Below are 24,058 nucleotides of genomic sequence, written 5' to 3'. Positions count from 1 at the left end.
ATGTCTCCCCCGGGGAGGAAATATCGCTCAAGAAATGAAGGTCAATTTCTACCGTGAGGAAGTATTGTGGAGGAGAAACATATTGTGACGTGAAGGATCGTCCAGGAAGATGGCTTCTTGCCTGCACAACACACTCACACTCACCAGGAGGATATATATATATATATATATATATATATATATATATATATATATATATATATATATATATATATATATATATATAAGAACACGAGCCGCACTCTATATCGCCTCACTCACCATAACTTTGATCCACAGCTTTCACATACTTCAGAATTTGTTCGACGTTTCTGTCTCTACTCCCAGACAGTCTGTGCAACGTTTCTGTGTTACTACAGTCTGTGCAACGTTTCTGTGTTACTACAGTCTGTGCAACGTTTCTGTGTTACTACAGTCTGTGCAACGTTTCTGTGTTACTCCCAGACAGTCTGTGCAACGTTTCTATGTTACTCCCTCAGTCTACATAACGTTCCTGTCACTGTCAATGTGTACTACGGCCTGGAGCATAGTGTCACACAGTCTGTACAACATGAGAGTGTGAATGGCAATAACCGAGCTGGGTGGCAGGGAACACCCTGACCTCACTGCTAGGTTATAGCACGTTACTCTGACCTTATTTACGGATCTCGGAAGCTACTGGGAACGTGTGGGCGAGTGTGGCGGTGAACACAGGAAAGCTCAGGTAGACATGTCATTACTGGCAGGTAATTACAGGTAGATGAACGTGAGCAGTACAAAACGCTGATCCCTCGCGTGATATCACACCAAACTTCTCATATCTTTGCGAGGCTTGCGTCAACTACGACATGAAACATATGCACATTCGTGAGGTCATGAAGGTGTTATACGTCAATAATGATACTGGAAGAAAGTAACACTCGAAGTGTAATCAAAGTGGGCAGACTGTGGACCGACTGACGCGTCCGGGATTCGAACCTATGTGGGTCTGATCCCAGACGACACGTTCATGCCTGACGAACAGTATCTCTTACCACTATACCACGGAGGTGTGTGTGTGTGTGTGTGTGTGTGTGTGTGTGTGTGTGTGTGTGTGTGTGTGTGTGTGTGTGTTCTACAAGCATATATATTTTCTAAGGTTATCTTTTGTTAAGGTTTATGATATCACTTCTGGTGGAGGGACTGGTGTATTCCCAGAAGGTCTGGTCGTACGGAGGGAAGAATGGCCACTAAAGTGGAGAAAGAGAGAGACAATGACAGAGGCAGAACATGGCAGCGAGGGAGGAGCATGTGAGCGAGGAATGAGAGAAGGTAAAGATAACATGGCTAGGGGAGGATATGAGAAGCCGGGGTGATGGAGATGGGGAGAGAGGCAGAGGAGTATTAGATAAGAACCGACATCTCTCACTACTAACAATGCTTTTGCTGACACTGTATGACACACCCATTATCCTCACCCATGTAATAGTAGACATGCGCCTACCCCCGGGTTACCTACAGTGATGAACCAGCTCTCCCTGGCACGAACAGTTAGAATAATCACCATGTGTCAGACCCGGAGTCTGTAGATAAGAGATAGAGTCATCTCAAGGAGGTGCATAGATTTTGTCCAAGATAAGACAAGATTCCGTCCGGGAACGTAAATTACCTCACACGTATCGTAACGTTAACCAAGTATCTTACTTCTACAACAGTAAATATTCTTAACTAACGCACCTTTACTTATATATGTATCACGACTCAAATACTGTATCTTGGTAAGTTAGTGATGAATCGCAACTAAAATATCGTAACTACTCCAGTATCGTAATTGTACCTACGTATGGTAACTGTAGTGTCGTTACCCAACACGGAGGCATCACTCGTGAATCAAGAAGTGACTCTACTCTACAACGTGAGCCTGAATCTTCATCTTACAACAGATAAAGTCAGATATTCATCTACCTCAAGGTCTCGATATTCAAGTAGCCAACAACATAATGTTATAAGAAGATAAACAAATGCTCATAACGTACACTAAATTACCAAGAGCATCATTTTCTTCACTCGATGTTAATTTCCAAATCCTGATTTCAATTTTCAGCGAAATATAAAAAAAAATCGGACACCAGGGAACCACAAACCGGTTTTAACAAAGTGAAGAAAAAAGAGAAAAAAACCTTTCCCTAGAAACCCGAGTTTTCCTAAGTGATATCATTACTTATCTAGATACGGGCGCTCTGGGAAATGAGTTCGACCGACTGAAGAACCAACTCGGGTCAATTTCTACTGGAAATGACTTTTTTTTTCCAGCAGAAAAGAGAAATTTAATTACGTTTTATCGTCCAATGCACAAATTCTGTAAGTAATCATCTCCAGTTATATCTGATTACAACGTTGAACTCTACAAACTGTGATGACTTCTGGGTTCTTCAAAACTGTTCTCTACGCCCAAATGCATGGCTGAAAATGGTACAGAGCTCAATGTTTTCTACGATCGTTCTCTAAAACCATATCCTGGCAGTTTTCGTGGTCTCTGCGTACCTCAGAGGCCCATACATTCTTCTGTGGGTTCTCAACATTGTGCACTCATTCTTCAGCGAGACTAAACATTTGTGTTGTGGCTCAACATTCTTTTGTGGGCCCAACGTTCTTCTCTGGTCAAACATTCTTTCGTGGTCTCTACATTCTTTCCTACGACAGTGCATGTGCGTGTGCATGTGTGTGTGTGTGTGTGTGTGTGTGTGTGTGTGTGTGTGTGTGTGTGTGTGTGTCAAAATAGTCCATTTTATCTTAAAATCACTCTTCCTTTTATCCTAATTTCCTGATGCATGATCGTATCATAGAGTCAGAAACACCACGCAAAACCGTAACCAAAAGTCAGTCTGAAAAAAATCAGATTAAAAAGTTTATAAAAATAGGATAAAAAAATAGTTATCAGCTACGTTTTTTCCTCTCCCTCGTAACAGAAAACCAAAATTATACTCATAATTAATGTGTCTTTTTCTTATCGTCCATCTCTGACATCATGTTAACAAGTATAGAAAAACTAGACAATATTTTCTCACACAAAACGCCTTCCCAATATATATATATATATATATATATATATATATATATATATATATATATATATATATATATATATATATATATATACATATATATATATATATATATATATATATATATATATATATATATATATATATATATATATATATGAAAAGTACATTAAAGAATAAAGAAAACGAAAACAAATCAATATTTTGTTTCTTTTCTTTCTTTAATTTCTTTCTTTCCTTCTTTCTTTCTCGTAAGACGTAATCAAACCCAAGAATTCCCGGCTTCCCAGCCACCAACCACAGATAAAACTATCAAGACAAAAAAATTACCTTTAATTTTTTCTTCTTGAGCAACACGCTACTGGCAGAGAAGGGGAGAAAAAAATCCAGAATTTATTTCGACGTTAAATATGCAGGAATTTACTGATTATTTTTATATTCATAGAAAACGTTAATGAAACAGTAAAACACAGAAAATCATTAATATTTCTCCCTTTTTTCCCCCCACACTCAAACCAGGCAAGAATATATTGAATTCCCGTCACCAGCTGGGGGAGTGAAGTAATTAAAGTGTCCCTCACGTTACAGCTGGTGACTCAAAGATGGTATTTCGCCTGCCAGATGGTCAGGCAGACGGTCGACTGGTGGAAATGAACTCCCGACTCAAATAGACTGTATCGTGAGGTGTCCGGCCAACACAGACACGAACGTGTCTTCCCTCCCTGCCTCCCTCTGTACGCCTCCTCCCACTCCTTCGTCCCTGACTGGTCCGCAGTCTTCATCCATGGTGCCATCATCGAGTTCATCACTGTCATCATCAATAACACAGCCGTAATCAACACATCATCATCACTACCTTCCTCGGAGTATCAGGCCACAATCGTTAGCACGTGGTTAGCTACGCTAACAACCCAGGTTGAGAAAAACTGGTGTTGACCCATTCGTCGCAAAACGCTTAACTGCGAGTCATTCTGCGTCGCAGTCATCACACTGATCTCGGTCTAGGACGTCGAAGCCTTCACACAACTTTGAATACCGGTATTAGATCACCTCTTAACATCCTCTTTTCTTCGCTACCTCAGTAAAGGTCGTATATATGGCTTTCTCAAGATCTGTTTCTCGGTCCGGCCGCCTTAGTGCCTCTCCAGTGTACGTTTTTCATGTACAGAAAACGGTAACTAGAATACAATATCCAAGTCGAAACGTGTTTTCAAACACCTTCCTCATGTGTTGAGGAGAAGACTCGACCTCACCTCCAGGATGGCCGACTAAAACGAGTTACACATGTATGGACACACATCTTTAACCTGATGCTATTAGTGCCAATCCACAGTTGAAAATGGCTGGGGAAAAAAACAGCTATAAAAAAAGTGCTACTTACAAAAAATAATGTAAAAAGCAATACCACTATTACTGTTATAAATAACTTAACACTAAACATTTCCTCGTTAAAGCAGACATGCGAGGCTGCACCACCAAACACTATCAAACACCAGTTTGGAGTGTGCCCAGGCCCCCAGCAGGAGGAACCTAAACCTTCCTCGTTGCCTGCTTAATAACTAAACCATTACGACCATAATGGACTAGTCCCCCCCCCCAAAAAAAAGGGGAGGGGGTCCTACATTCTCATGAACCTCCTCCAGCAAGGAGAGAGTCACAAGCACTGAGGCTACACAGAAGTATTATAATTCATCACATAACCCCAGGACCTGTTCCTCACGGCTCCGCCAGCTCCCGGCCTGAGCTAGAATCATTACCAGGAAAATAATGATCATGGAATCCTCTGAAGTGTGAGGATTCTCCACAATATATTGACCCCTTCCTCCACTGACAGAGATCGTGAAGTTGTCAGAAGTGTCTGTTCATTTGCGGCTTAACCTCGTACCAGCGGAGTCCGGTAACACCCAAGAGAAGCAGGTTGTACAGGTTGTAAGTTATAAGATTAAAGTTCATTATCTAAGTTGTAAACTACAAGGACACTGGCGTAGTGCACATACATCCAGCAGCTCGCAAACAGAGAGCCAATGCAAAAACATTGTGTAAAATACGGGAATATAATTATGAAAAACATATAAAAAATTGATTATTACAAACTAACACATTTGTATGTGACACAAGGCAAGACTACCGAGGTAATGCTTCAGATTTCACAACGCTTTTCAGAAAAATAATAAACAAATCAGAAAGTTCTGTAACCGCAACAATTTTTCTTCAAGCTTCAGAATAGAATCAGTCATAAGAATTTACGACACACAGGATTACGTTCCCACTTCTCCGAACTCAAGGAAAAAGACTAAAATTAATCACATTTACTCGATTTTAACACCATTTTCTCAGAATGTATGACCATTATGTTAAGAGTTTAACACCACCTTAACACTTCCAAATCTACCATCTTACAGCACAACACCATTTTCATACAATTCAACATCACTTCCTCAAGTTTCATCATCGTGTTCGAATCCTTCTTGTGTTGTTTTCGAACCCAGTTGGTAGGTCAAGGTCGGAGGGCGGGAGCACTTTCCCCACCTTACGTACGTTCCACAACAGAGCGCATCCAAACCCACTTTAAGAGGCACTTATTTCCCAAGTGTCTCAGACGGCTTAGGCTGACGCAAGAGAAGGGACAGTGGGTTGGTTGCCTGGCTGGTTATTTTAGCTTCAGCCCCAACGACTGCCAGGGGTCGTTAATGACCATCATCGTGACGCTTTGACTATCAATTGAAAAACTAAAAACTGTGAACTGCAGGTGTTCAAGAAACTTCAAAGACCATACACGCCCTCAATGCATACATGGTCCTCCAAGATAACTCAGCCACCACACATGCTCTCACTACATGTTTGAGCCTTTAAGACTTATGAATGAGGAGGAGTGTGAGTACATAGAAAATGGGGAGTGAGTACATAGAGAATGGGATGTGTAGGATTCGTCAATCCATCTGCCCCTGCTTCCCCTCTCGTTCCAGGAGCCAGTAATCATCTTAATGCCATCATTATTTTCTCTTTCATAACAACACACAGCTTGCTAGGCTCAAGCATAATTACTGTCTCGTTATATGAAAATATAACCGAAGGAAAGGACTTACAAGGCTCAGCACGGCAGGTTAGGTCTATGATGGTGTATCATTACTCTCTGTAGTACTATGGTACGACCACGACGGTACGACCCCCGAACACAATGGTACGACCCCCGAACACGATAGTACGACCCTGAGCACGATGGTACGACCCTTAAGCACGATGGTACGACCCCCAAACACGATGGTACGACTCTGAGCACGACGGAGCGACCCTTGAGCACAACGATTCGACCACGTGTTACGATGGTCCGACCTGTGTGACCTGGAAAGGTCAAAGGTCAAGTCATATTGACCGAGTCATGCCCCCATACATATAGGTCGTACTGTAATACACTTCCTGCTTAAGTCTTGTGATAATTCAGAAAATGTGGCAACGCGAGATGAAAGGTAGATAGATTTTGTGGTTCGTAAAGACACACACACACACACACACACACACACAGTGTATGAGAGACAGGCAGTTACCACCCACACCACATGACAAGAATACTCACAAGCGCAATAATGGCGCTGTTGGCAAATTGATGTTTACTTAGAGAAAAAAAAAAAGGAGCGGTGTATCCATTTTCTATTTCCATCTGGGAGGAAACTTAAGATGGCATTAAAGATACGAGAGCGGCGGCACACACACACACACACACACACACACACACACACACACACACACACACACTGCCTTTATACCTGAAAGGAAATAACAGACAGACGGAGAGAGATATAAAGCGAGAGAAAGAAAACTCCGTCACATGTTAAGTCTGGTGTCTAACTGATATATTCTAAGGCTTTTTCTTCAGGGGGTGGAGGGGGACTGAGGTGTGTGTTTCTCCCTCCTTGTGAAGACCTAGAGAGAGAGAGAGAGAGAGAGAGAGAGAGAGAGAGAGAGAGAGAGAGAGAGAGAGAGAGAGAGAGGAGGTATCTTTCACTAATACTCTTACATATAAAAGAAGTAATCAAGACAGGAGAGAAGCTCTTCAAAGCAAATAATGACAGATATAAACACGGCCGAAGTGGAGACAGGAGGCGAGGGCTCTTCTCAAGACACCAAGAGGTGCTGGTGAGGGAGAGGAGGGCACACACACACACACACACACACACACACACACACACACACACACACACACACACACACACACACACGACGAAGACTAAACACGAAAGCAAAGCTGGAATGAAAGGTTGAGTTGGGTAGGGGAGGAGGAGGTTGCCTGGGCCGCGGGGCAAGGCCGTGATGGGCTGGAAGTTGGGAGGTTGATGGCTGGAACGAGTTCCAGCCCACAGGACATAAACAGCCCCGCACCCCTGGACTGGCTCTCCTCATCTCCCTCCTCCAACACATGTAAACAATATCGTCTCCTCAGCCACCATCCTCCTACACACATCACCATGATTGTCATCACGCTGGGATTCGAACCCTGTACCTGCTGCTGTTGCTGCGATTACTCAATCCGTCAATCAAAAATGTTGATCTATTTACCTTTTTTTTTCGTTTTTTTTTTCAGTTATTCATATATGAAGAATTTTTCCCGGGCCGCTCTGCTTACGGCAAGTCCGGCTAAAATTGCATTTTTTGAGCACCAGTAAAATAATTGAAAAATGAGAGGATGGGAAACACACCCGAAATGGGACCAAACTCCATATTTATCATCTGATTCTCCTTCACATTCTTTTCCCTAACACAAGACACTGACAACTGTATCATAATGTTAGGTTTGGATAACCGGCGTCGGTTTATATGACACTTACACACCATGAACAGTTCACACATAACTGGTTATCTTGGATCTGTTCATCATCATCATCATCTCGTTAAACACTTCTTCATTCTTCACGTTTTATCAACATACACAAACTTTTCCTTCACAAAAATTATCTCCTAATTCTTTGCACACCTTTCTTTTCGCTGCATACGTCTCTCTCTCTCTCTCTCTCTCTCTCTCTCTCTCTCTCTCTCTCTCTCTCTCTCTCTCTCTCTCTCTTGTAAGTACCGTCACAACTTACAAACCTTTAAAGTAGTATAAATATAAATTACATCTATCACAGATGTGCCTGTTAACCCTTGAGCACGACGACACGACCCTTGTGCACGACGACACGACCCTTGAGTACGACGGCACAACCCTTGAGCACGACGACACGTCCCTTGTGCGCGACGGCATGGCGGCACGACCCTTGAGCACGACACGACCCTTGAGCACGACGGCACAACCCTTGAGAAAGACGGCACAACCCTTGAACACGACGACACGACCCTTGAACACAACACCATTCTTGGATACGGTGGCATAACCGCTTCTCTGACCGTTAACGGTCAGGTCAAAGGCTATGCCATGATATCCAAGGGCCCTACCGTCGTGCTCAGGGATCGTACCGTCATGCACAACACATCTGACCCTGAGACTAAACTACATTTTTGGCATTCCGTTGATGCATGTTGCACGGCAGTATTGCAGCCAGAGGTACCACATAATGGGTCAGGTCTCCCCTGCGTTATGTGGTCAACATAGCATGACCAATCCTCAGTCGACACAAGAAATGTCTGAAAATGGCGAGTCCTGATGAAGGAGTAACGCCTTACCTTAACACCTTCTCCTCCTCTGTAACTTGGTTTTCCTTCGGGTTTCCTCGTCCCATCTGGCTCACACCTAACCTAATTATATACTCTGCTCATGAAATCATTGTCAGGTGTAACTCCCGCACGTACATGGATATATATATATATATATATATATATATATATATATATATATATATATATATATATATATATATATATATATATATACTTGAGCCTCGGCAACTGCTGTTTCACCACAGGTGACACCGAACATGTCAAGGACAACAGCAGAGTTGTACACTGTTCTTCTCCGGGTGAATAACTGAAGTATAAGCGACCACCTTTATCCTACTGCGAGTCATCTATAAATGTCTATATTTTCTTTCTATGTACATGGTCATGATGACGCAATGCACTAGTCCTTCATGACAGCTGCAGTCTGGATTTTGCTTGTTTTTATCAATTCTTCGCGTCTTCAGTTCCTAGGATGACCGTCAGACCCCGCACACTGACTTTGAATTTTTGAGATGCAAATACATCTTGTATGATTATAAACAACGTCAACCATCATTAGGATGCCACAGCGACCGACACTAACAACCATTCCCACAGTCTAGTTATGATGAATCATAAAACCTCAGCATGATTCTGCCAACCTGTTCCCCTGTCGTAGTGTGACACTACCTTGAATACATTAAGCCACTTTGTCACTTGTACAAAAAAAAAAGTTCATGGCATGAGGGAACCATGTCTACCTACCATCAAAAATCATGTCCCCAAAAATTTTGTATCTTCTTCATATGGAATGAGAATACATTCTGTAATACCAGCAAAAGTGTTGACCTATAAGGTGATCCTATCAAACATATAGTTTGTAGTTCAAAACGCTAACACCAGGGTCATCTACCCATCAACGGTGTATAAACATGGGATTTATTATATCATTAAATGCCGTTAAGACTTTGTTTGTAACAATTATGATTCATGTGTGGTGCTCGCGGTGTTATCAGTGGAGAGTCGGATCATCCAGCCCTGTTATCTTTGCTATCTCGGTCGTGCCCTGGGAGCCCTCCCACAGTGGGAGTACTGGGGGTGGTGTGGGGTAGGATGACGCAACCATAAAGTGTAAGTGGTGGGGATTATTATCAGTGGCGGACAGTGTCTGCTGTGGGTAGTGCCACTGGGAGAGGTCACTGGAGGAAAGTGTCAGAAGCGGACAGCGTCCGTTTTGGGAAGTGTCAGGGGTGGAAAGTGACAGAAATAGAACGGGTCAGAGGGGAAAAGTTTGTAGTGGAAAACGTCAATGAGGGATATAAAAAAAAAAATGTCCCACGAAAGTGTAGGAGGTGGGCAGTTACACAGACGTCAGACGTTAATGGTATAAATCATGGTGGACATTATTCTTCCTCTCGTGTTCCCGGATGATATATAATCTGTATACAAGCATGTATGTCTGTAAATGTGAGGAGGTCTGTAATCTGTAGACACGAATACGTCCATACAATCATAACAACAGGTACAAACTATCAAAAACTTACACATACAAATATTGATGAATAAAAAATCTATACAAAAAAATCATAACTCATGATTGACCTTTCCCCCAACAGCTGGCTTTGTTTACATTCCTGGTGACAAACAGCTGATCGCAGCGCCGCCATTCATTTGTCTGTGTCGGATCGGAAGCAGCATTTGCTAAAAATGTCAGAGGGTTCAAAATATCTAAAGCTGCTTAATGAATGCAGCAGCCAGATTTGACTAACGTCTTGATGAATATAATACAACGAGGAGAATGTCACATGGCATTTTCTTAATATTTAATACGGACCAGAGTGTATGAACTCCCCATCCCCCACCCCAACCTTCGCCCTTATTATATATGGGCATCGCTTCCCAGTATGATTCATGTTCTAATCCTTCACCTGGGATCATACTTAACCCCCTGAACATGACGGTACGACTCTCAGGTATGATGCTCAGGCCATTGTACCCAAGCATATCATACCCAAGGGTCGTATAGCGTTGCAAAGAGGTATCTATCATCTTCATATGTCAGACTACACCGAGTCCTGTTAACGATCTACATTCAACAGTGCACCAATTTCCTATTAGAACGTTAACTCAACAGTGCAGATGTAACCTAATCACGTACGAGTCCCATCCACAAGATAGGTCAAGGTTAAAATGTCAGTAAGAAATATCCATCACTAATCTAATTCATGGTTCATAATTCTACACACACACACACACACACACACACACACACACACACACACACACACACACACACACCCTCACCCATCGTGCACAACCACAGTGACTGAAAAAGTAAAAACTGTTGATTTGGTCTTATGGTCTCAGCAGTAACATGAAAATAAAAAAACGTTATCATACATCCTACTGTTGCTTGGGCAGTAAATGGAAAGTAATATATTTTCTCAATGGTTAAAATTCGCCAAGAACGTTACATTAAGATCTACCTTCGCGTCGCACGGATTGCGATGTCTGGACACAACGCTACGTCCAAGAACAACTTAAGTATTTACAACATTGATGCTACAATGACCATTACATTCAATACTCATGCTACGTGGATATCAACACAATCCTGTTTACTTATTTCCACTTTTCATTCTATATTGTTTATGATCCGTAAATGTTCAAATTACACTTCAAATTACTTACACTGTTCAAAAACACAACCGAAACCTAACCTAACCTCAGAACCTCTCACTTGGTGGCTTCCAGTGTGAGACCCGACCAGATGGTACGTGGTGTTAAGTGTCATAAGTGCCACTCGTACGTGGTGTTAAGTGTCATAAGTGCCACTCGTACGTGGTGTCATAAGTGCCACTCGTACGTGGTGTTAAGTGTCATAAGTGCCACTCGTACGTGGTGTTAAGTGCTATAAGTGCCACTCGTACGTGGTGTTAAGTGCTATAAGTGCCACTCGTACGTGGTGTTGTGTCATAAGTGCCACTCGTACGTGGTGTCATAAGTGCCACTCGTACGTGGTGTTAAGTGTCATAAGTGCCACTCGTACGTGAAAAGCAATACGGACACTTGCTCAGGGAATGTTGAATATGTTCTGCACAGACCTGGATGTTAAGTGATTCCATTACCCAATGATTTCCTCAAAGATTTACCATTTCACTACACCAAACCCTTATGCACGTTGGTATTGTTATCATCAAGAGCTCAGTAATTGATGGTTCTAATTACGGTGTTGGCTTACCGACACATGACCGAGCTGTTTTAAAAACAAAAAAGGTCAAAAGTCATGGACGAGGTAGTTAGGAATGTCCATGAATAGAAAGCCACTATGTGTCTGGTTTGGTAGGGAAACTGGAAGCCGTGAAAATCACCACGCTCCACGCAGGTAACAGGGTATGGTGGGCTCCTTTGCGGGGAGGGCTTCGAAAGGGGTATAGTCTTTTCCCTCCACTGACGATGATTACGTCTGGTTCATGTTGACTTGTCGCTTGCGGTGTTGCCACCTGCGGAAACTTAGGTCACGTCCTCAACAGTGGGTCATGGTGGCGGGACCAGCTCACCCCAGGCATCCTGGCGTGCCCACAGGCAGGACCTACGTGTTCGAGGGACGTCCCGCCATGCTCAAGGACAGCAAGACTCGTGCTCGATGTTCGTCGCGAGGTGTTTATGGTGGTTTAAAAAACGGGATATGGGACTACTCACGTATGCGTCATCGAGCTCCCTACATAGTTCAATTCTTATCCAAGTGAGTCGCCAGGTATGCATAGCCTCCAGCCTCATTCATAAATGAATCTGTACATCATACAACACACCACACTCTCTCCTGTGCTACTCAACTCCCTGCCTCTCGCGTGCAGATCATTATGGAAAGCAAAAAATAAGGAAATTCACGTCCTTGAAAAAGAGGCCACTTCCTCACAGGCCCAAGCCATCTAATACAACCTCGATACATCTCTGTTGTTGTTGATATGGTCTACAATTAAAATCATCATTAATCATCATCATCATCATCATATTATTATGCTATTCATAACCAGATGTATTATCCTACATACACCATGCTACTCAGGCCTCAAGATGACCATCCATACACAATATCCGAGGCCATAAGCAGACAGCACCATCTCTGTAAATCGTATGTTTAAAGGAATCTTGTCGTCATAAAACATGATAATAAAGTCTTATCATACCTAAGCATCATAATAAAGTCTTATCATACGTAAGTCTCATTAAACAATCTTGATTGAGACCTTCCATGATGACCTGGAACCTTGGTACGTCCACAGTTACAAGTTGGTACACAGGTCTGGTGTGCCAGTTAAGATGTCCAGCAGGAAAGCATGTTTCTCACATGTTCCAAATTAACGACCCGTTAAATGCCAGCTCGTCTAGACCCTTCGCTGAGGCTGAACCTGAGCCGATGAAAGGTTAGCATTCAATATTCATCCTCAACTGATTGCAGAACCAATGTATCCTTACTTACGAACACTGTATCTCGCACCACCATCTGCAACATTCATCCTTCGCTACAAAAATTCCCCTCTGATTTAAGGCAATTACATCCGCTACGAAAATAAATGAAATTAACCTCTACAAAATACAAAAATAATTTTTTCATATATATATATATATATATATATATATATATATATATATATATATATATATATATATATATATATATATACACACACACACACACACGAGCATTACCATGTTCTATTAGGGTATGCTATAATTAGCATCATGCAGCTATTTATACCATAATCAACGCCTTCTAGGGTATGCGCTATGCACTATAATTAGCCACTTAAAGCCCCTTAATAGCGTTTCCGAATACACTCCCGAGATTTTTCGCCCCTATACTACAGCACTATATGTCCGTCACCCAGGTCGTCAGATCAAGAGTCCGCTCATTTGAAAGGCTTCCAGGGGATTACAAGGGGAACAGAGTCTGTCTAGTGAGTAATTACTATGTAATTGGTAATCACGAAAAATGAGCGGAAAAATGGGATATGAAGCGAATCAAAGATCAACAAAAATTTGATGCAGTGCTTGGCATTTACGCGAAATTTATATTTACAATCTCTTGTGCAAACGAAGTGTAATGTTGACATGTGCAAATACAATTTTGGCCTAATGATGAATTTCTGTAATTATGTATTGAAAGTAAGTTAGTGGGCCGGTGATGTAAGCGGCCGGATACAGTACACGCACAAACACATAGGCACTGGTGGCAACCCCGCGCCGACCCTTCCATTATGAATCATTTGACAAGACGCAGCGTTATGCGGCTTAACCTTGATTTATTTGTGGGCTTCCTGGACCTTTCCGCGGCCTAGGAGGGCATTCAGACTCACCTGTGACACTGAGGAGAGACATATTCCCCTCGGAAAGCGCAGGATGCAACCTAGAAGATCTGAGGGGACAAACTGGCGATCTCACTTCCCAAGACCCTGCCCGCCTCCTCCATATTGGCCACTATTTACCATATCCAGCACGCAACTCCCACACACACACTCGGCTATCACAAACACGGCCGTTACTACACAGGGACCAGTACGACGAGCGGTGAGACAGCACCGTGTGTCCGCCACGCTGGTCTACATTACACTGACAGGCTAGTCGATCCAACTCAACGCCATCACGTCTCAGAACCCACGGATGTGACGTCAACAAAATTCCCGTTTTCGCGCCATGGGAGGGAGCGCGAAAATGGGAGCTAATCTCCTATCTCTCAGGCCATTCCCACTCCCAAAAGATCTGACGGAGGCTAATAAACGAAATCTCATACATCTTATTCACAGGCAGCAGGTAAGGTTAGGAATAAGGTGGTATTGATCAGAGAAGAGTTTGGTTGAGGAGGACGCATGCCTCACAATCAATAAGGGCGACAGTGCGCCCGTGCTGCCATCTGCCGCCCACGAGCCCACCTACCAGTTCTATCTCACGGAATCGTGCACCCTCACTTGATAATAACTCCCTTGTTTTTGTACGTTTTCAAAAGTATTCAGCGACTGTAACGTGCAAATAACGCAAGTGCAAATGGTGTAAATGTATAGGACATTATCCATTCTGAATTTTTAAGAGCAGAACATCGATGAAGTTGGGTCTAAAACGTACTTGGAATACGTGATGAGCGAATGATCATTTACAGATCGTGACGAATGTGGCCCACTGGCTTACTTTCAAATCTCCATGACGCCGGGCAGGGGTGAGGACGGCCGTACGTAGTAGTACACTCACACTAGCCTGATGCACCGGCACGCGCCCGCCCGAAACGGGCCTTACGGCGATACGACCTATGCGTTAAATCCCCATCCCCCTTGTGAGGGTCTTAGGTGCCCGTGGTTCTTGTATCCTACCTTTCGGTCCCACTCATTCACAGCGCTGTCTTCATCTGGCCCAGCCAGACCAGCTGGTCCCCGGTCAGACCAGTGGTCATCCCCTCCACACAACCACGCGCTGCTACAACAACAACACTCGTATCCTGACCACGCATGACCATAGGAAATACAACCCAGGTTTAAAGTCCTGTTGCCAAACCACCAAACAAACCTTGAACCTAACCTGCCGATATCTACCACACATACACCCGGCTCTTCCCACGAACACTGCAGTGCTAGATCTATTCATAACGTCACAAACTAATACTTTTGCGATCTTTTCACAATTTATATTTAGCTTCTGCCAGTCTTTCAACCCAAGATCATTTATAACCTGAGCTTTACCATCAATCCAGTAATTCGTGCATGAAGTCTAGGCGTGTGTTACGTCCGTCATGAACAACCATTCGATTTATGATAATATTTGTCTCAATATACTGCTCTGAGTGATCAATACAATACAATATACTGCTCTGAGTGATCAATACAATACAATATACTGCTCTGAGTGATCAATACAATACAATATACTGCTCTGAGTGATCAATACAATACAATATACTGCTCTGAGTGATCAATACAATATACTGCTCTGAGTGATCAATACAATACAATATACTGCTCTGAGTGATCAATACAATATACTGCTCTGAGTGATCAATACAATATCAACTATGTCGCTAATTTTAGATGTTTGCTTCAGGTACAGACATTCTTGACCTACCCTGCCAATGCTGTCAGCAAGAGCTCCTCCGTGTTATGGACATTCTTGTCGTAACTTGCAAATGCCCAGAGCAAAAGTTGCACCCGTCGTTTTAAGTCTACAGGTGTCGCTCTGCCTAGCTTGCAGGTGTAATCTCTGTGCAGCACGTGTCGTGTCTGAGTTATTATCTCTTAGTAAGTTAGAAGTCGCTCAATGTGTCGTCTGGCATAAGTGTTCCACATAACTCGCTGGTGTCGTCTGTCAGTACCACCTGTCACGTTAGTTAAGACAGAGGAGATGCAGGGTAAACGTGTCGTTTATATCCATATCATTTTGTTTAAGTCTAGAATTATTCTGTCGTTTCTCCATTAGTCGTCTACATCACTAAAGGCGTCGTTTCCGGGAGCTACGCCACTCGTTTCCGACGGCTGCGCACATGTCGTCCTCAGAAGTTACTGTGTCGTTTACTTAAGTTCCGGGTAACGTCTGCAACTGTCGTCTTTAGAAACGTTTAAAAAAAAAGTTCCACGTGTCGCTGGCTTGAAGTTCCGCGCGGCGCTGGCGTAAGTTCCACGTGTCGCTAGCATATGTTCCACGTCGACGGCATACGTTCCGCATGTCGTTAGCGTACGTTCTACGTCTCGTTAAAGTGAATTCCCGACGTCGTTTGCGTGGAAGGAGTGTCGTTGCGTCGGTGACGTAAGGCCTTTCCTGATACGAGTGTGATGTTTGCATGGGTCAAGATGTTACGAAAATCACAAATCAAGTTTACGTAAGCCTCGCCTTCTGTTATTTACACCCGTAACGTCATTGTTTTACTATTTACAAATGACGTCTACTATGGTCACAGGTATCGTCTGCTCCAGCTAAACACGTCGCACGACAGTGTGGTGGTGTGTCTGCCTGTGTGCAGCTGTTACTGGCTCACGGCAAAAAGTTGAGGACAGACCAGAAACTCTACGGACATTGCCAACCAGGTTTCACTGTCTAAACCATGACCGCCGATGGCCAATCAGTGACGTCAACAGTGTACGAGAGAGAGAGAGAGAGAGAGAGAGAGAGAGAGAGAGAGAGAGAGAGAGAGAGAGAGAGAGAGAGAGATGGGGGAGGGTTTAAGGAGAGTGAGAGTAAGAAAGAAAGAATGTTGGGAGTGAGTGAGACAAAGAAAGTTGGAGGACTGTATTAACTGTGGAAGCATGGAAAAGGAAATCGGTGTTAAGGGTAGGGGGAGCCAGCCCAACCTCTCTCTCTCTCTCTCTCTCTCTCTCTCTCTCTCTCTCTCTCTCTCTCTCTCTCTCTCTCTCTCTCTCTCTCTCGTGTGTGTAAAACCTCCCTTCCCGTTACGTGACAAGTAGGTCATCACATTTGTACACAGGGCTCACGGTAATGTTATCATGATTTTATGATGTTGCTGGGGAAAGATAGAGAGACAAGGGGGTAAATGAGAGCAGCTTTTCCATGCCTGAACAAGACCCAAGATAACGTGTGAACAAGAACACATTCCAACACACCTAACTTAAGCTTAAGCTTTCCTCCTGCAACTCTCAAGTCTTCCTTACCGACACAGATGAAAGACGTCTTTGTTTATCTTTTGAAAAATGAATCATCGAACGGCTTTCCCAGGCAGCCTTTCCTTGCCCAGGATGTAAGTCGACCCTCCCACGCAGCTGATTCCCGCGTCATAGTCAGCTGACTCTTACGTCACACTCAGCGCAGTTACGTCACAGTCAGCTGACTCTTACGTCACACTCAGCGCAGTTACGTCACAGTCAGCTGACTCCTCAGCTAATTTCAAACTCAAAGAACGGAGTGTGAATAATCATTGATCAATAGTGACTGCAATTATCCCGCTTTATAATCGTAAATCAAAAAATCTAACGGTAGGTAAACATTAACATACTTTCTGTCTTGCACAGAAAGACCATATATATATATATATATATATATATATATATATATATATATATATATATATATATATATATATATATATATATATATATACATATATATATACATATATATATATAATCGTGAGAAAGCCGTGATCCATATGCCACATCACAGAGTCAAAGTACAAATGGGATTTACAGATGACACGGAGGAGAGACGGTGTTGCTGTATGACAACTGACATTTAACATTAAAGAGGCGGGAACACAGTAGCTGTGAGTGTACACATACATAATGGAGAGACATCACTGATGACAGGTAAACCAGAAACATAACAACAGAAGGTATAGCTATACATGTTGAGATCTTCAATAAAACTTCGCTAATGATAAGAATTCATCCAAACGGAACCTGACAGACCAGCAGATGTAGTGAAGATTTGTTTTCACGAGAACATTTGAGCAGCTGCATCTGAGGGGATAGAGTCAAGCTCTGACATTGCTAGGAATGACAAGGACACAAGAACAAAGTAATGACGAGCAGCACAATGTGTAGACATGTGATATACAACATGTATTGACAGCATCACAGACTAGTGGTCTGTGTTGTCATTAAATGCAAAACAGAGAAGTTTTGATCTGTCTAGCCTGACAGGTTTGTAGAGAAGACGGTCAATTGTGCAGCAACAGACAGTCTGTGCAGTGCGGGAGATTAGCCCCTTAGGCACATCGGTAGCCTTAAAGGTCAGGTCAAAGGTCACGCCGTAATACCCAAGCGTCGTACTGTAAACCTTGATTAATACCGTCATAGTCTAGACTTATCATTCATCAGACCATTAGTGAACATCAAACCTACGAAAAGTATAAAGGAGTTTGAAAAGCTACCCTGGATGAGGGTCGTGCTGCTGTCACCTGACCTACCATAACCCACGGTTGACCTCACATGAAACAGAAGCCATGACTGACCTACCCTGACCAGCTACACTCAGACTTGCCTCAGTCTGGAGACCGTACACTGTTACAGTCTGGTTGCGGCGACGTCAGAAAACAATTGTGAATTGTGTTTACATAAACATTTAATGAATAAATCTTATTGCAATATGACTACATGGTGGCATGATCATCCTATATACTGCGGCTTCTGTCATGATGGTCACTGGTGATATAATACGAAGGAAAATACAAAAATAATACTCGGCCACAACACATTCTCTAACACTGATAACGATATGAATCAGTTAACATCTATCATATTTCATTCCATATTTCCTTAAAACAGTAAAATGAAACTTTCGTCTATAAACAAATATTGTCTGGAAGAACATGAAAACAATTAGATAACATCTAAACATACATTATGTCTGGTGTGCTATCCTTACACTGTACATTCTCTGGTAACCAAACGCTGTGTCGCAACACAGCAACATCACATAATACCAAGCAAAAATACTTGAGTCCTGCCTTTCATATCATGTGGAGGAATACATAATTAACCGTGACTTGTGCATAGCATGGAAGTTACATTTAGGTCATGATGCCTTTGACATCGCCGTCGCGTTTGTGAGAACAGAAGACAACAACAACACGACCCGTTATGTAACCTTCCCGGGAACACCTGCACAACATTATTAACCAGGACTTACAACGATGTGCTGCGGCTACCACGTAGCGCTCACTGCACGGAAGATGTACGCTCGCGAAGAACGAATCTTGTATCACCTGTCTCAAGTTTTGAGAGAGAGAGAGAGAGAGAGAGAGAGAGAGAGAGAGAGAGAGAGAGAGAGAGAGAGAGAGAGAGGTCAACCAATGGTAGAGTAGCTGTGGTAAGATCATGGCGGTAAGTACTGCATAATGGAAGGAACCACCCGATACATCCAGGAGCAACGACCAGACAGTGGACAGTGCTGGTGCGGGCGACGTAAACCACGGCTGAAGTGTGGCTGTCTGGGAATGAAGTCATTTCTTCGTATGTTTCCGGCGCTATCTCGCAGACGCGGGAAACGGCAAACAAGTACGAAAAAGTACTACTTTTCAGGGAGTTAGTTTGTCCACCGAGAGACCACAGGGTAATGTCGTGTACTGATGTCTTTCCATCTATCTATCTATCTAGCTATCTATCTATCTGCAACTAAGCACACTGTTACGAGCCTTGAGCATAACCGTACGACACGACCAAGATATAACGACCCTTCAGCACGACGATGCGACCCTTGAACACGACGGCAGTCGCTTTGAGCACGACTGTGCGACCCTTGGGTGGGTATAATAGCGTGGTCTGTGACCTGACCCTTAATCAAGGTCAAGGATCACGTCACTATACACAGTCGCCTTACCGTCGTATCCAAGAATCGAACCATCGTATTCAAGAGTTAAATCTAATTCTTAAAAAACACCTTAACGATGATAGTACAGGAGAACCACACAACACGAAGGTCACCTTCGGACCACATGACTTGCAAGGCCACAGGAGCATGACATCAGATCATATGTGTGTGTGTGTGTGTGTGTGTTAACTGGTGATAACCTTCAAGTAATTCACTTTCGTGACAGATTAATAAGAATGGACATTTTACTCCCTCTGGGTAAGAGGCCAAGTTCCCTACGTTATTTCTAGACCATCAGATCTGCTACCATATCAATGTATCTATATTTTCAAAAATACAAATTATGAATGTACGGACATATTTCGCTCATGAATTACTAGCGAACGCTAGTTACACACGTTCTACACAACTCCATTCGTGAATAACGTTAGGAAAGACAATCTTGCACTCACACTCACACACCACGGCAGAACCTCATACAAGAACACGTCCCGGAAATATGTATTACTGAAACCGTCTTTGATCTGGGGACTGGCGGAGTTATTCATTATTCACGTTTTCTGGGAAGTGCGTTGTACATCCTGATGATCGAGTGGAAAAAATGACGGAAAGATGAACCATTACGAACCCTGGTCTTACCAAACCCAGACCCTAGTGAACAGACACCAGAAACCAGTGTCTCATCACAACAACAACAACAACAACAACAATAACAACAAAAACAAAAAGAACAACAACAACAAAAACAACTCAAGACAAAAAAAATCATTCTAGATTCCTTCACCGCGACATTTGCACACCAAAAGGTCAATGAATGACATGGGAACATTGTGTAAAAGGTCAAAGATGGTGTTTGTGGGGTATTAGGATCTGTGTCTCATGGGCCCACGCACCAACAGGCTCGTGTTTTCTCCTACAGCATCTGAAATATACAGTGTTACTTCATGTGACATAGCACTGTCTCACGCCAACAGGTGAACAAAAGGAAGGTGGACGCTAACTTTATATAGTCTGCTCTAAAAAGAAAAACAAATCCTTACCTTGTCACTCGTCAACATGTTTCTAGTTACATCTGCTCTTATTCAAGACTCAACCTTCACTTGTCGGTAATATAAAGGAATCTAAGTCTCCATCACTCGTGACCTGAGCACAGTTTTCATCATCATATGTTTCCATATTAATAAGAACATCACCAATACATCTCAATCCGACTTCATTACAGTCACATCGTATATTACGATATGAAAGATTAACTCTCATCAGAAACAATAAAGACTTAAGTAATTGTTATAATCTGTTTTACCAAGGCCTGACCTCTGACCTGACCCTTTAGGGTCAAGTTTAAAGGTCACGCCATCATTCCCTAAGGGGTGTTCCCACCGTTCTCAAGGGGATGAGAGGAGGCTTTCGTCACACATCAATGCTGATGAGTTAAAAAGAAACGGTAAAGGAGAAAGATAACCAACTGATATCTTGAATAAGAATATATCAAAACACAAGTGCCTACGTATAACATTACTTCCCTGACCCATGACGTCACCACACCAGCGGATAACATAAACGTTTCTTCAAAACAACTTTATGAGTTTTGAGAAGAAATGAAAACAGACATACGGATACCAAGTAAAGTTTTAATGTAATGTTTCAGACTTCTGGAACTAAATTAATCTTTTGACTTCCAAGAAATATAGTCTTTTTTTTTTCAAACTTATGGGCCGTGTCCTTTATTAGCGAGTTAGCACCAAGAACAGACGAAGAATTGGTCTCATTCCCTCACATGTACACATAAAAGTATCACAAAACGTTACTATTTTAACTGCAAAGTAAATAAACACTCGACAAACGAAGGATCGGTACTCTAACATCATCAGCACAACAGAGCTCAATACTGCCCAGGAAAACAGCAGCGTGAGAAATTAACCAGACATCAAATTAACCCTTGCGACATCTGAAATTTGTCAACCCCCTTTCCCCTACCATCTTCCCCTCCATCACCACCCTACGCTACCCTGAGGGCCAATCCCAACCTTCCATCATCCCAACACCACACTACGCAGGCCCAACCACAACCCCACACTAACCTACCTCAACCCCTCCGTCATCTTTCCACATTATCCACGGTAATCACAACCCCAAATTACCGTGAGACCAGACCACAACTTGTTCATCATACCCTTACCATCACCATTCCCCTACGCAAGACTAATCACCAATCAGCAACCATAGTTTCCCCTCCACTCTACATCACAGAAAACAAAAAAAAAAGCAGAAAGAAGCATCTTCATGGATAACTCTTCTAATACTCTCATGATGACGGCAAGTAGCCTAAAAGTCTATGAGATTGATGTAAAGAGGAGAGAAACCTCACACATTATCCTACTTCGGAGAAAAGAATCCTTACACTCCTTTGGGAAAGACAAAATACAGAGCAATAGCATAAAACCATAAAACTTCGATTGCTATATAGAGGAAAATACCGCAAGAATGGAAGCAATTCTAAATCTATCTATTTGACTCTCCAATGTCAAGCTATGGGATGACTCACGTACTTGTTGGTCTTACATAAGACTTCTTAACTATAGAATACAGTAATAATTATAATGTAACGATTACTTCTGAATGAAAAGAACCCCCAGCAAGAATACGTTAGGAGAAGAGGTTGTAGAGACGTAGTCTCTCCTACGTGAAATAATCCATCACTTAAAACTTAGGCATTCACTGCTTTCACAACTCAAAAATGTTTCCGTTGCATCTGTATACAGAAATAGTCTGCGGTATCCCAAAGCAAGCTGAACTAAGTCTGAATAAAATTAGGGGCACATTTTCAAAGACAGGTTTTTCACTTCCTCCAAATTCCCTAAGTACCTTCCCTTGTCTCTAATTTTTTCCCTTTCATGAACCTCTGTTTTTCAGTTAAGGTTCGGCCATGATATGGATTTTTGCCCGTGACTGGCGTTATATGACAAGCTGAAAACGGTCAACAATAATTACCTCTTACTTCAAACCCTTCCATAAGAAGTGACCTGAGACCACTACTGAAACATCCATACCAACTGCATTCTAATACGATTCACTTGAACCAACCAGACAAAAAACCTACTGAAAGAGGAAACAATTTTACCACCTCCTAAATCTAGCGACATTTATTTCTTTAGAAACAATTCACAGAATTTTTCCTACTGATCTCGATACAACTTTCTCTTCTAGGGTTCCAAAAGAACTGATGAGCGGACGACAGAAACGAAGTTTTACTCTAGTCGCGAGTGAGTGTCACAGAGGAAGGATTTGTTTAGTTTCACAAGATGGTGAAAACATGATGCCGTGCACCGAATTTATCATTACGCCTCTATTCTTATAATTCTCTAAGCATCGACTGCTTCTTACAAGAACTCACACATTGTAGCAACAGCCAAGACTCAATTCTGTGATAATCCCGTAAAAAGTAGAACATTTTCTACACAGACGATACCTGACAAAGTAGTACCTATCAGGGAAAAGTCTATCTAGGATAACTATCGGCAAGCTACCATCTACTTACTGTTAAATTCTTGAGACTGAAAAATAGCCTTTTCACAATTCATCTTGAATATGATTAAATGCTGAGTTCCAAATATAGTTTTAGAGTAATACGAAAATACACGAAGACTACACATTATCTAAGTAATGCTGATCATAATTTTTTTCCATGAAATTCATGTTATGGTCTCAATATCTATACTGCAGGTAGGAAACAATTTTCGTCAATAATGATCACTCATATGTTACATATACAGCCTTCAACTAAATAAAACTAAACTACACCCCCTTCCCCATCTTCAGTCCACCCCCTTCCCCATCCTCAGTCAGGAGCGGAGTACGAAGTCTAACCTAATCATGACTACGTTTATTTCAATATTCGTTTAACTACTTAAGAAAAAAAAGGAAAGAGCTTAAGCCATGAAAACCGGCCCAAGGCGATTGTTGTTCAGCGTAATCGCAACGGAAATTTCCTCCGTGAAGTTCTAGTATTGTTGGCTTGGTTGTGTTTGATCAACTTAAATAATGTTTAGTTTGGCTACGTTAGAATATCCTGATCACGCTATATATTTGCCCATTTTACAGCC

The 24,058-nt window shown here is 42.4% G+C and overlaps 1 protein-coding gene across 2 annotated transcripts in view; it reads right to left on the bottom strand.

Annotated features, from left to right (window-relative positions):
• Positions 1-14,262, bottom strand: part of unc-13 — an 820,923-nt gene extending 806,661 nt beyond the window's left edge. For both annotated transcript variants that reach the window (XM_071690929.1, XM_071690930.1), the window contains exon 1: positions 14,012-14,262. In XM_071690929.1, the coding sequence (XP_071547030.1) occupies positions 14,012-14,033 (22 nt within the window). In that variant the 5' untranslated portion in view covers positions 14,034-14,262. The remainder of the gene's footprint in view (positions 1-14,011) is intronic.
• Positions 14,263-24,058: the final 9,796 nt, after the last annotated feature.

This window comes from Panulirus ornatus, chromosome 49 (assembly GCF_036320965.1).
Source record: "Panulirus ornatus isolate Po-2019 chromosome 49, ASM3632096v1, whole genome shotgun sequence".
In the NCBI taxonomy this organism is placed as follows: Eukaryota; Metazoa; Arthropoda; class Malacostraca; order Decapoda; family Palinuridae; genus Panulirus; species Panulirus ornatus.
This window is presented reverse-complemented; position numbering and strand designations above follow the sequence as displayed.